The following is a 12654-nucleotide window of genomic DNA, read 5'->3' as shown; positions in this document are numbered from 1 at the left end:
CAAATGATGTGGAGCCAGAAGTTAGTTAATTGAAATTGGCATGTTGCATATTAGGCCAAATTGGTGGATTAAACCATGAGAAGGGGATGGGCTATTCCACCCACCAGTCCCTTTTTTTTGGTCCTTGAAGAAAGACATGTTGGCGGAGGGGAGATACAGGAAGAACTATCAAAAGCTACTGGAGGTGCTTCACCATCATGGCTGCCACCCCCACCATCTCCTGGGCCTTCAGCATCCTGATCCTGAGGGATGTTCTGACCAGACTGGACCAGAGAGAGGGACCCCAATCACATTGCCACCTGTACTGGCTCCAGCAGAATCCCAGACACCAGCTGGGATGAAATGGGATCGGACTTTAACCGCATCAACAGCTCCAGCTCATCTCAACTAACTTCTCTTTCCCCAAAAGGACAGTTATTACCATCTGATACCATTTAAGAGACTGTCAGACAAGGGTGTTTTCCTTCTAAAAACTCTCCAGCTTAAGGGAAAGGATGTTGTTAAAATGAAAGGCTTACTTAATGCTTTACATTCCAAATACTGTAACTGTCCTCCTTTATCTTTAAGATTCAAATGATTTTTACTGACATGTTTACCATGATACTAGGCAGGCTAAGGTCTCTGTACACCAAGCCCCAAACCTTATTTCATGTTGGACAGTAACTAGATTATGTTAACATAGGGGTTTCTAAACTTTTTGCCAGCATAACCCCATTTTGAGACTTACTGTCTCATGTGCCCCCAGATGACATCATAGCAACCAAGGAATTTACACAAGTACATTATTTAATGCTCTCTAATGTGACACATGGATGTGTGTGTTACAGCACAGCTTCCCGAAGTCTGGCAGCATGGTAGAAATTGCACATCTAATCTCCAGTTGTGACATCCACAGTAGATCAACCCTGAGACTTGATAGACACAAGCACTGAACCCCAGCTTCACACAAATACAGGCTTGCGAATGGCACCATCAGTTTGAAAGTGCAGGATATTCATTCTTGTGACAGTGAGCCAAACTCCTGGAGAGAAAGTTGAGCATATGTTTCTTGCAAGAATCTATCATAGGAAATTTCAGTGAGCTGTTCAATTTCAGCTGCTGGCAACTCCCTGGCATCAGACTTGCACTGAAAAGGGTTTTGTCACATCCAGGTCGGGGTGGAAAGGATGTAAACTGTTCCTCTGGGCAGCTGAGATGCTCAGTCATCACCTGAATAATTTCATTGTCAGCCAGGAACTTACAAAGCTGAAGGAAGGACTCATAGTTCATCTTCAATAGATTATACTTCCAGAAAACCATTCATGAATCCTGTGATTTTGATTGACTCAGCTGAAGGATGGGGGGGGGGGTTCTTGCCTTGCAGACCTGTATTCAGTTCATTCAGATTCCCAAATACATCTGTGACAGAGGCAAGAAGGCACCTCTTCCTCTGGGCACACAGAAAATCAACGCATTCTCTCTGTTAGCAGTCCATTGCACAGACACGCAGCTCATCTCTCCATTCAGAAAATCGGTCCAGCACTTTTCATGTTGAGAGTTAACAAGCTTCAGTGTGGAACAGCAACACAGCATGATTGGACCCCAGGTCTTCACAGAGTTTTGCAAAGAGACCATGCAAGGAGACAGAACAGAATGTCTTCGAGAACTGCACCGTAGGTGTGAGGTCGCACTGTATGTGCGAGGTCACACTGTGAGAAGGTTGCTATTTTGGTCTACAGCCTGGTGACCAGATTACGCTGGGTGGGGGCTACCATTTTGTAGGTCAAACTGGCAGCCTCCTGGTGTGGCATTTGTGGAGCAGATCTGGACACGGGAGGGACGGGGGACAGGTGCCATCATCTTGCAGGCCAAATCTGGCCCATTGGACCCATGACCCCATCTGCTGGTGACACAACCCCATTTGGGGTCACACCCCACAGTTTGGGAACTGCTTGTTAACACCTTTGTCCCATATATTCCATCAAACTCCATGTCAGAGCCCCCAGGGTGGGGTACAAATGCATATGAAGATATATTCTCTGTCCTGAGAGTCAGTGCTTTGGTGCCTTGAGTGTGAGGTTGCACCTGCTGACTCACTCAGCAAACACAAAGGCATGCTTTTCTCTGCTATAAAGTTTCTCCACTCATGAGTGTGTTGTAGCTTAGTCAATTCTCTGCCCTCTTTGGTGACTGTACAAAGTGCTCTTACCAGAACCACTTGTAAAGAGTAAAAAAGGAGACTTATGAATAGAGAGCAAAGGAATTGCATGTGATCTGCCTTCACACCAAGCCAGATGGAACAGGTATAAACAAGACTGTAATCAATGGGGGAGGCTCCAAATTGGTTTTTGTCATGCTAATTTTCATCCCAGCAAGACTGCCTGACTGCAGCCCAGGAGGAGTGGGGCTTGTATGGGAACATCTCTGAGCTATATACTGGATTACACAAATTAGATGACATATGGAGGAAACTCAGATCTTCCCATGCATGTCAAGCCACTGATTGCACCATGGCTACTTCCTGTGCCTCCCATAATGCTCCTTTTCCTGGAGTCATTCTAGAATGCAGCATGTGCAGCCCAGGTGTGGGAGAAGGGCATGTGGGCTTTGGTTTTTCAGTCTTTGCTTCCACTAACATCCTCTTTTCCAGCTGCTAAAGCACCAGCCATGGCTCTAGCGCGTGGGGCAGTGAATGCTGTTACCACCTTGGCCTCTGGAGGAGGGGTTGCAGGGTTTTGGCAGGCCTCATAGGTCTTGTCTATGAGTGAGAGTCAGTGTATTGTTGAGTCTCTGTATCCCTGGGCAAGAGGTGTTCAGACCAGATACCCTTTCAGACCAGGCTGTGGGGTAAGGTTCACATAGTCTCAGGCCACAGCGATGCTTGTAACGGCTTACTGCTGTTTTCCAAACACAGCTTGAATCCATGCCTCTGGGTTGGAAAGCATCCTGCAACTGTGTTCAGAGCCCTACAAAAAATCCTACCATTCCTGCTATAGACCTCCGTGGTGCAGGGTCAAAAAACTGTTGGCACTACCAGTTGTCCCTTCCCAGAAATCCTCCTCCCTTACCCCCCTCCTGGTTTCTTTTAGCTCCCCAGAAATGTAAGAGAAGCTTTTGAGTGCAAAAACAGGCCAGGTTTCTGGAATTAGGCAGATGCGTGCCTGTGGAGGAGATGCAGGTGCTCTGATATTGTAGTAACAACAAGCGTTATTATCCCCTCTAAATAGATGTTACATACTAAAAAACCCTATTTTAAAACATTAGTCAGGCTGCACAGTGAAACACTCATTCCAGAACCAAGGTTCTATGCAAACTTACTTCAGTTCTGCCCTTTGCAGGTAGGCCTTATGATACAGTCTGTGACTGCATGATTATGTACAGTTTTTTCCACGGGACCTCTGCCTCATGCAGTGGGCTGTTCTCAGGGAATGAGGCTATTGTTCAATATTTCTGCTTGTTCTTGACATTCAAGCTGTGGCCCCAGGTCTTATTTACTGCACACTGTTCAAATCCTGCACTGAGTAGGGAATATTAATTGCCTTGTGATCTTTTCCGTCCCACTCATCACCATGTCTCATTTTCACAAGTATTAATACCTGGCTCTTATGTAGTGTTTTTTGTCAGTAGATTTCAAAGCACGTCACACTCTTTAGTTTATTTCTCCTCACAGCCCCACTGTGCTATTATCCCCATTGAACAGATGGGGAACTGAGGCACAGCAAGGCCAAGTTAGATGCCTAGGGTCACATGGGAAATCTGTGGCAGAGCAGGGAATTAAATGTGGGTCTCCCAAGACCTAAAGCTCTAACCACTAGACCAGGATTGCTTTGCATTTCTCTTCACTTCTCCCCTGTGAGACAGAGTGTTCTCTTCATGTTACAGATGGGGAACTGGCACAAAGAAATTAAGGCCAAAATTTGCAAACATCTCCACTAATCTTGGATGCTTGAGTGATTGCAGCACACCAAGCTTGATTATTCAGAGTACTTTTCTATGTCCCGAGCACTGTGTCGAGGGGATCCAGCTGATCCTCAGATACCCTGGGAAGTAGGAGAGGAGTATTCCCATTTTACAGATGGGGAAACTGAGACAAACAGCAAGGTGCACAGTGAAGCAGTAGCAAAACATGCCTTAGGTCTGGTCTACACTAGGAGGTTATGTCGAATTTAGCAGCGTTAACTTGAATTAACCCTGCACCCGTCCACACAACGAAGCTATTTATTTCAACATAGAGGTCTCTTTAAATCGATTTCGGTACTCCTCCCCGACGAGGGGAGTAGCGCTAAATTCGACATGGCCATGTCGAATTAGGGTAGGTGTGGATGGAATTAGACACTAATAGCTCCGGGAGCTATCCCACAGTGCACCACTCTGTTGACGCTCTGGACAGCAGTCCGAGCTCGGATGCTCTGACCAGCCACATAGGAAAAGCCCTGGGAAAATTTGAATTCCTTTTCCTGTCTGGCCAATTTGAATCTCATTTCCTGTTTGGACATCGTGGCGAGCTCAGCAGCACTGGCAACGATGCAGAGGTTACCATGCAATCGCAGAATAGAAAGAGGGCCCCAGCATGGACTGATAGGGAAGTCTTCGATCTGATCGCTGTGTGGGGCGATGAGTCTGTGCTTTCGGAGTTGCGATCGAAAAAACGGAATGTGAAGATCTACGAGAAGATCTCAAAAGCCATGACAGAGGATACAGCCGGGATGCAACGCAGTGCCGCGTGAAAATCAAGGAGCTGAGACAAGGGTACCAGAAGACCGAAGTGTCAAACGGATGCTCCGGATCCCAGCCCCAGACATGCCGTTTCTACGAGGCACTGCATTCCATTCTAGGTGCGGCTGCCACCACTACCCCACCACTGTCCGTGGACTCTGACGATGAGGTATTGTCGACGGCCGCTTCCTCTGAGATTTTCGCAGACGGGGGAGATGAGGAGGACGAGGCAGTCGACAGCGCTTTCAATGCTGATTTCCCCAACAGCCAGGTTCTCTTCATCACCCTCACGGAGATCCCCTACCAACCCTCCCAAGGCGGTAACCCGGACCGTGAATCAGGGGAAGGATCAGTAGGTAAGTGTTTTAAACATTTATTTTGAACAGAATAGGAATGGTATCTTAACAATGGGTTTTTCATGATTAGGCGCTTTAGTTTTTAGTCCTTGCCAGTGCAGCTACTGGAAAATTCTGTCAATATGTCCGGGGATAGAGCAGAAATCCTCCTGGGACATCTCCAGGAAGCTCTCCTGGAGGTATTGTGAAAACCTTTGCATCAGGTTCCTGGGGAGAGCAGCCTTATTGCGTCCTCCATGGTAGGAAACTTTTCCGCGCCAGGCTAGCAGCAAGTACTCCGGGATCATTGCCTCACAAAGCATGGCGGCATATAGCCCTGGTGTTTGCTGGGATTCACGCAGCATGCGGTCTTTCTCTGTCTCCGAAATCCTCATCAGAGTGATATCACTCATGGTGACCTGCTTTGAATTAGGGGAATGTTAGTATTGGGACTGATTGCCTGTTCCTTTACATAACTGTAACCGGCGGTTTACAGCCACGCGGTGGAGGTGGGACAGGGGCAGCATGCAGGGATCTTTCCCTGGGACAGCCGCGAGGGGGGTGGGATGGGGCAGAGTTCATGCTGGCCGGATTGCCGGCAGCAGGAACTGGTCAACGCTAGGAGCATTGCTTGGAACGTGAAAGGAGGGCACTGCTATAAATTAAGCTTTAAGCAGCCAAAAGTCTACAGCTTACCATGTCTGCCTGCTAGCAGAATTCCATTGTCCGGCCCCGCTTGTGTGATCTGTACAGCAAGACCCCAGGCACTCAATGGGAAGGCCGAAAATTCGACCTTGTACTGAGTGCGCATGTGATAGGTACTGTGCATGGTCTTGTTCACAGAGAAAGACTATATTCATTGTTCGCAAAACTGTATCTTTGTGAGGAATTCACTCCCTTTTTCCCATCCCACAGCTGCGAGTGTCTCCCGAGCTACCCCGGCATCTCCCTCCCAGAGGCTGGCGCAGATCAGGCGACGAAAGAAAAGGACACGGGACGAGATGTTCTCAGAACTTATGGGCTATATGGGTTGCTCCCGAGCCGAGGCGGCACAGCAGACCCAGTGGAGGGAGAACATGTCGCAATACCAGCGATCACACAGCGAACGGGAGGACAGGTGGCAGAAGGAAGACCAGCAGGCAACTCAAACGCTGCTTGGACTAATGAGGGAGCAAACGGACATGCTCCGGCGCCTTGTAGATGTTCTGCAGGACCGGAGGCAGGAGGACAGAGCCCCGCTGCATTCTATCTCTAACTGCCCTCCCCCGCCACAAAGTCCCATCCCCCCCTCACCCAAAGTCTCAAGAAGGAGGGGCGGCAGGGGCCGTGAAAACAGTCACTCCACCCCTGCAGACTGCTCAAGTAGCAGAAGGCTCTCATTCCCGAAGATTTGATAAGTCCTTTCCTTCACTCCAAAAGCACCTCACCCAAGCCCCCGTCCCAGTTTCATCCCCTAACTGTGTAGTTGTTAATAAAAAATACGTTTCTGTTAATTACTGTTTCCGTCATGTTCTTTTAGAGGAGAGTGTATTTGAAGGGGGGGAAGGGGGTTGGTAATTGGAGAGGACAGTCACCTTTACCAGGGTACAGACACGGGGGCAGGTTCAGCAGAAGGTCACACACACATTGCAGTCACTAGGCACACTGGTCAGTCTGGGAGGTGGTTTTCATGTTCTGTGGGGGGGGCTATGTGAGTTTGTGGCGGGGGAGGGTGGTTACAGATCTTATGCAGCGGTCCTTAGCCTGGATGACAGAGCCACGCAGCAGGGGATCTGTAACCGCCCTCCTCCGCCACAAAGTCACATAGCCCCCACACACAGAGTCCCGAAAAGAAGGGGTGGCAGGCTCTGTTGAAACAACCAGTCCACCACTGCGGACCGCTCTAGGAGCAGAAGCCTGTCATTCCTCAAGTTTAGAAGTGTCCTTTCCATCACTACACCCGCTCCCCACCACAGTCTGCGTCCCAGTTTCAACACTTTACCACAAAATCCTTAATAAAGAAAACGGTGTTAATGAACAAAGTTTCATTTATTTTATTTTTAAAGGTGTGTTGGAAGGGGGGGAAGGGGATTGGTAACTGGAGAGGATAGTCAACATTAACTGGGTAAAGAAACGGGGGCAGGTTCAGCTTCTGTTTAAACAAGCTTAATAGTCACAGGTTACCCTGCTCACTCTGGAACCTAGCTTTCAAAGCTTCCCAGATGCACAGCGCGTCTCACTGGGCTCTTCTAATCGCCCGGCTGTCTGGCTGGGCGTAATCAGCAGCCAGGCGATTTGCCTCAACCTCCCACCCCGCCATAAACATCTCCCCCTTGCTCTCACAGAGATTGTGGAGCACACAGCAACCTGCAATAACAATGGGGATATTGGTTTCGCTGAGATCAGAGCAAGTCAGTAAGCTTCTCCATCTCCCCTTCAGACGTCCAAAAGCACACTCCACCACCATTCTGCACTTGCTCAGCCGGTAGTTGAAGAGTTCTTTTTCACTGTCCAGGGTGCCTGTATAGGGCTTCATGAGCCAGGGCATTAACGGATAGGCTGGGTCCCCGAGGATCACTATAGGCATCTCCACATCCCCAACAGTTATTTTGTGGTCCGGGAAGTAAATACCTTCCTGCAGCCGTCTAAACAGACCAGAGTTCCTGAAAACACGAGCATCATGAACCTTGCCCGGCCATCCGACGTTGATGTTGGTAAAACGTCCCCTATGGTCCACCAGTGCTTGCAGCACCATTGAAAAGTAGCCCTTTCGGTTAATGTACTGGCTGGCCTGGTGGTCCGGTCCCAGGATAGGGATGTGAGTTCCATCTATAGCCCCACCGCAGTTTGGGAATCCCATCACAGCGAAACCATCTATGATCACCTGCACGTTTCCCAGGGTCACCACCTTTGAGAGCAGTAGCTCAACGACTGCATTGGCTACTTGCATCCCAGCAACCCCCACAGTAGATTTGCCCACTCCAAATTGGTTCACGACTGACCGGTAGCTGTCTGGCATTGCAAGCTTCCAGAGGGCTATGACCACTCGCTTCTGGACAGTCAGGGCTGCTCGCATCCGGGTGTCCTTGCGCTTCAGGGCAGGGACAGCAACTCACAAAGTTCCAGGAAAGTTCCCTTACGCAGCCGAAAGTTTCGCAGCCACTGTGATTCATCCCAGACCTGCAGCACTATGTGGTCCCACCAGTCCGTGCTTGTTTCCCAGGCCCAGAATCGCTGTTCCACAGCATCAACATGACCCATTGCCACCATGATGTTCACGGCGCGGGGTCCCATGCTTTGTGAGAGGTCTGTGCCCCTCTCAGACTTAATGTCCTCACCACACTGCCGTAGCCTCCTCGCCCGATTTCTCAGCATCTGCCTCTGAAAAAGGTGGATGATAAAGTGCGAGGTGTTAACAACGACCATAATTGCAGCGATGATCACAGCGGGCTCCATGCTCGCAGTGCTGTGGCGTCCGCGCTGTCAATCACCAGAAGAGTGCGCGAACTGATTGCCCGCCGGCGCTTTCACGGAGGGAGGGCGGAAGTGAGGGTTGAATGACGACAGTTACCTAAAACCACCCTCGACACATTTTTTGCCCCAGCAGGCATTGGGGGCTCGACCCAGAATTCCAGTGGGCAGCGGGGACTGCAGGAACTGTGGGATAGCTGCCCACAGTGCACTGCTTCCAATGTCGATGCTTGCCCCGTTAGTGTGGACTCACAAAGTCGAATTACTGTCTTTAGTGTGGATACACACGTTCGACTTTGTAATACCGGTTCCACAAATTCGCTTTAAGTAAAATCGAACTACTCTCGTAGTGTAGACATACCCTTAGAATTCATAACCTCTTAATTCCCACCACTGCTCAGTCCACCAGGCCCCACTGCCAGAAATATTGGGCAGTCCCAGCTTCTCTTCACTTCAGTTGCAGATATGAGCACTTGGCATTTCTTAAATTCAGGCCACAGGTGGCTCAAGTTGGGCATCCAGAAACTGAACCATACACAATGCCTCCTGCAAGAGCTTTGGCAAAGATAGGGAGATAATTGAGTTTTCCTGGGTAGCAATCATTTGCTGTAACTCCAAGAGCATCCTTTCTTTTCCCGCAACCCTTGCCTCATTTGCTGTACACCTGCTAACTTTTGGAACACACGAAGCAGGGCTATCCTACAAACAGGAACCTCATTCCCTGTACATCCCTGACTCATTCCCTGAATGCCGTCCATCCTGTGACTGAATGAGACAGAGCGGGGGGCGGGGAACTACAGCCCGCGGGCCACATCCGGCCCACGGGACCGTCCTGCCTGGCCCCTGAGCTCCTGGCCCGGGAGGCTTGACCCCGGCCCCTCCTTTTCTGTCCTCCCTCCCCCGCAGTGTCAGGTCGCTCGCTCCGCCACCGGTGCAATTCTCTGGGTGCGGGTGCAGCTGCAGAGCCCGGCCTGACCTGGTGCTCTGTGCTGCTTGGCGGCGGCAGCAGCGTGGCCCGGCTCCAGCCGGGCAGTGCAGCTGTAGCGCCGGCAGCCACCAGTGCTCCAGGCAGCGCGCTAAGGGGGCACGGAACAGTGGGGTGGATAAAGAGCAGGGAAGTTTGGGGTGGTGGTCAGGGGGTGGGGGTGTGGATAGGGGTCAGGGCAGTCGGGGGGGAATAGGGGGTTGAATGGGGGCAGGGGTCTTGGGGGGGAAGTCAGGAAGGAGGGGGGTTGGATGGGGTGGCAGGGGGCAGTCGGGGGCAAGGGTTCTGGGGGCAGTCAGGGGACAGGGAGAAGGGGCAGTTGGATGGGGCAAGGTTCCCGGGGGGGGCCATCAGGAATGAGAGGGGTTGGATGGGGCGGCGGGGGTCCGGGGGCAGTCAGGGGACAGGGAGTGGGGGGGTGGATGGGGCAGAGGGGGGGCATCAAGAGGGGTTGGATGGGACAGGAGTCCCGGGGGAGCAGATAGGAGGTGGGGGCCGGGCCACGACCCCCTCCCCTAATTGGCCCTCCATACAATTTCCGAAACCCGATGCAGCCCTCAGGCCAAAAAGTTTGCCCGCCCCTGAGATAGAGGGATTGTGGAAACTATAGTATAAAATCTTGCAATTATAGCCTGTGTAAACCTGTAACCTTTCTGTGAAATGTTCCCAATTAATATTAAGTTGTTAAAATGAGGTTGCAATAAAACCCTAATTAGTGTTCCGATTTGAGCCTCTAGGTCGGTTACAGAAAATTTATTTAGTGGAGGACCACTAGGCAACACTTTGAATTATACAATTAAACTTTATTAAAAAGAAAAATGATTAGTTAAGCTAACAGGGATGCAGTTACTACTTACACAATACAATGCTACACTTATATTTACCTGTACACTCGAAGATGAAATAGTGTATCAATGTGTGATCAGTCCACCAACAACAGAGGGTATGTCTATATTACGAAATTAGGTCGATTTTATAGAAGTTGATTTTTAGAAACCAATTTTATACAGTCGATTGTGTATGTCCACACTAAGTGCATTAAGTCGGCGGAGTGCGTCCTCACTACCGTGGCTAGCATCGACTTACAGAGCGGTGCACTGTGGGTAGCTATCCCACAGTTCCTGCAGTCTCCGCTACCCTTCGGAATTCTGAGTTAAACTCCCAATGCCTGATGGGGTAAAAACATTGTTGCAGGTGGTTTTGGGTACATGTCCCTCTCTCCGTGAAAGCAACAGCAGACAATTGTTTCGCGCCTTTTTTCCTGGGTTACCCGTGCAGACGCCATACCATGGCAAGCATGGAGCCCACTCAGCTCACCGTCACCGTACGTCTCCTGGGTGCTGCTGGCAGACGCGGTACTGCATTGCTACACAGCAGCAGCTCCTTGCCTTCGCGGCAGACGGTGTAGTAGGACCGATAGCTGTTGTATGTCTTCTGGGAGCTCCTGACGGACCTCAGTGAGGTCGATCAGGGGCACCTGGACAGACATGGCTATCCTCCTCTTAGAGCACCGAATGGGAGCCAGAGACTCCAGGTCATTCTCTTCTTTAAGTTTCATCTCATGGAGATTCAGTCCTGCGTGGAATATCATGCGAGCTGGAGGCTTCTGCCTCAGGCTGCTCTCCCAGCCGGCAGCACCGTGCGGTAGCACCTATCCCAGCCTACCCCTTGCTCCCATGGCTCATGAAGCCTGGACAGTAGTAAGGAGCAGTTCAACTATAGGCTGAGCAAGTGCAGAATGGTGGTAGAATGTGCCTTTGGACGTTTAAAAGCTCACTGGCACTGTTGCTGACTAGTGCAGACCTCAGCGCAACCAACATTCCCATTGTTATTGCTGCTTGCTGTGTGCTTCATAATATCTGTGAGAATAAGGAGGAGACGTTTATGGCTGGATGGGAGGTTGAGGCAAATCGCCTGGCATCCAGTTTTGAGCAGCCAGACACCAGGGCAATTAGAAGAGCACAGCAAGGCGCGCTGCGCATCAGAGAGGCTTTGAAAACCAGTTTCATGACTGGCCAGGCTTCGGTGTGACAGTTGTGTGTGTTTCTCCTTGATGCAAACCCGCCCCCTTTGTTGATTTTAATTCCCTGTAAGCCAACCACCCTTCCCTCTTCAAAATAAAGTAACTATTTTTTGAAACCATGCATTCTTTCTTTATTAATTAAAAAAAAAGAGAGATAATGGACAAGTTAGCCCGGGTGGGGTGCGGGAGGAGGTAAGGACAAGGCCACATTACTTATTGTAGCCACACTAAAAATCAAACTGTTTGAATGACAGCCTGCTGTTGCTTGGGCCATCCTCTGGAGTGGAGTGACTGGGTGCCCGGAGCCTCCCCTCCCTCCCCCCGCGTTCTTTGGCGTCTGGGTGAGGAGGCTATAGAACATGAGGAGGATGGTAGGCGGTTATACAGTGGATGCAGCGGGGGTCTGTGCTCTTGTTGGCTTTCCTGCAGCTCCAACAGATGCTTCATCATGTCCGTTTGCTCCCCCATTCGCCTCAGCATCGCATCCTGCCTCCACTCTTCGTGCTCACTTAATTCTTTCCTGGCCTTTGCCACTGAATGCCTCCATGCATTAAGCTGTGCCCTATCAGTGCAGGAGGACTGCATGACTCAGAAAACATGTCATCGCGAGTGCGTTTTTTTGCCTTCTAATCTGCAATAACCTCAGAACGGAGATGATAGGGGGAGCATAGAAACATTCTACGCTCTATGATTCTGGGGGAGCTCCATGGTCACCTGTGCTGCTGAGTTTGCCATGCTGACCAAACAGGAAATGAAATTCAAAAGGTCCCAGGGCTTTTCCTGTGTACCTGGCTAGTGCATCGGAGTTCAAAGTGCTGTCCAGAGCGGTCACAATGGAGCACTCTGGGATAGCTCCCGGAGGCCAATACCGTCGATTTGCATCCACACTACCCCAAATTCAACCCAGCCAGGTCGATTTTAGCGCTACTCCCCTCACTGAGGAGGAGTACAGAAGTCGATTTTAAGAGCCCTTTAAGTTGACGGAATGGGCTTGGTTGTGTGGACGCATTCATTTTAAAATCGACCTAACGCAGCTAAATTCGACCTAACCCTGTAGTGTAGACCAGGGCAGAGTGAAGTACTGCTTTATAATCCTGGACCCAAACGGTACCTTTCCAATGTTAATTGGAGCTCTCCTGCAAAAGCGTTCTCATTAAAAACCTTGC

General features: G+C 50.2%; 1 protein-coding gene across 1 annotated transcript; it reads left to right on the top strand.

Annotated features, from left to right (window-relative positions):
- The first annotated feature begins 1570 nt into the window (after positions 1–1570).
- On the top strand, positions 1571–6523 carry LOC135975180 (uncharacterized). The gene is made up of 3 exons (XM_065565233.1): positions 1571–1652; positions 4599–5051; positions 5946–6523. Exons 1-3 carry the CDS (start codon positions 1571–1573, stop codon positions 6422–6424), a joined length of 1014 nt encoding a protein of 337 aa, XP_065421305.1. The 3' UTR covers positions 6425–6523.
- Positions 6524–12654: the final 6131 nt, after the last annotated feature.

Source organism: Chrysemys picta, chromosome 13, assembly GCF_011386835.1.
Source record: "Chrysemys picta bellii isolate R12L10 chromosome 13, ASM1138683v2, whole genome shotgun sequence".
In the NCBI taxonomy this organism is placed as follows: domain Eukaryota; kingdom Metazoa; phylum Chordata; order Testudines; family Emydidae; genus Chrysemys; species Chrysemys picta.
Note: the sequence above shows the minus strand (reverse complement) of the source record. Positions and strands in the feature narration are given on the sequence as shown.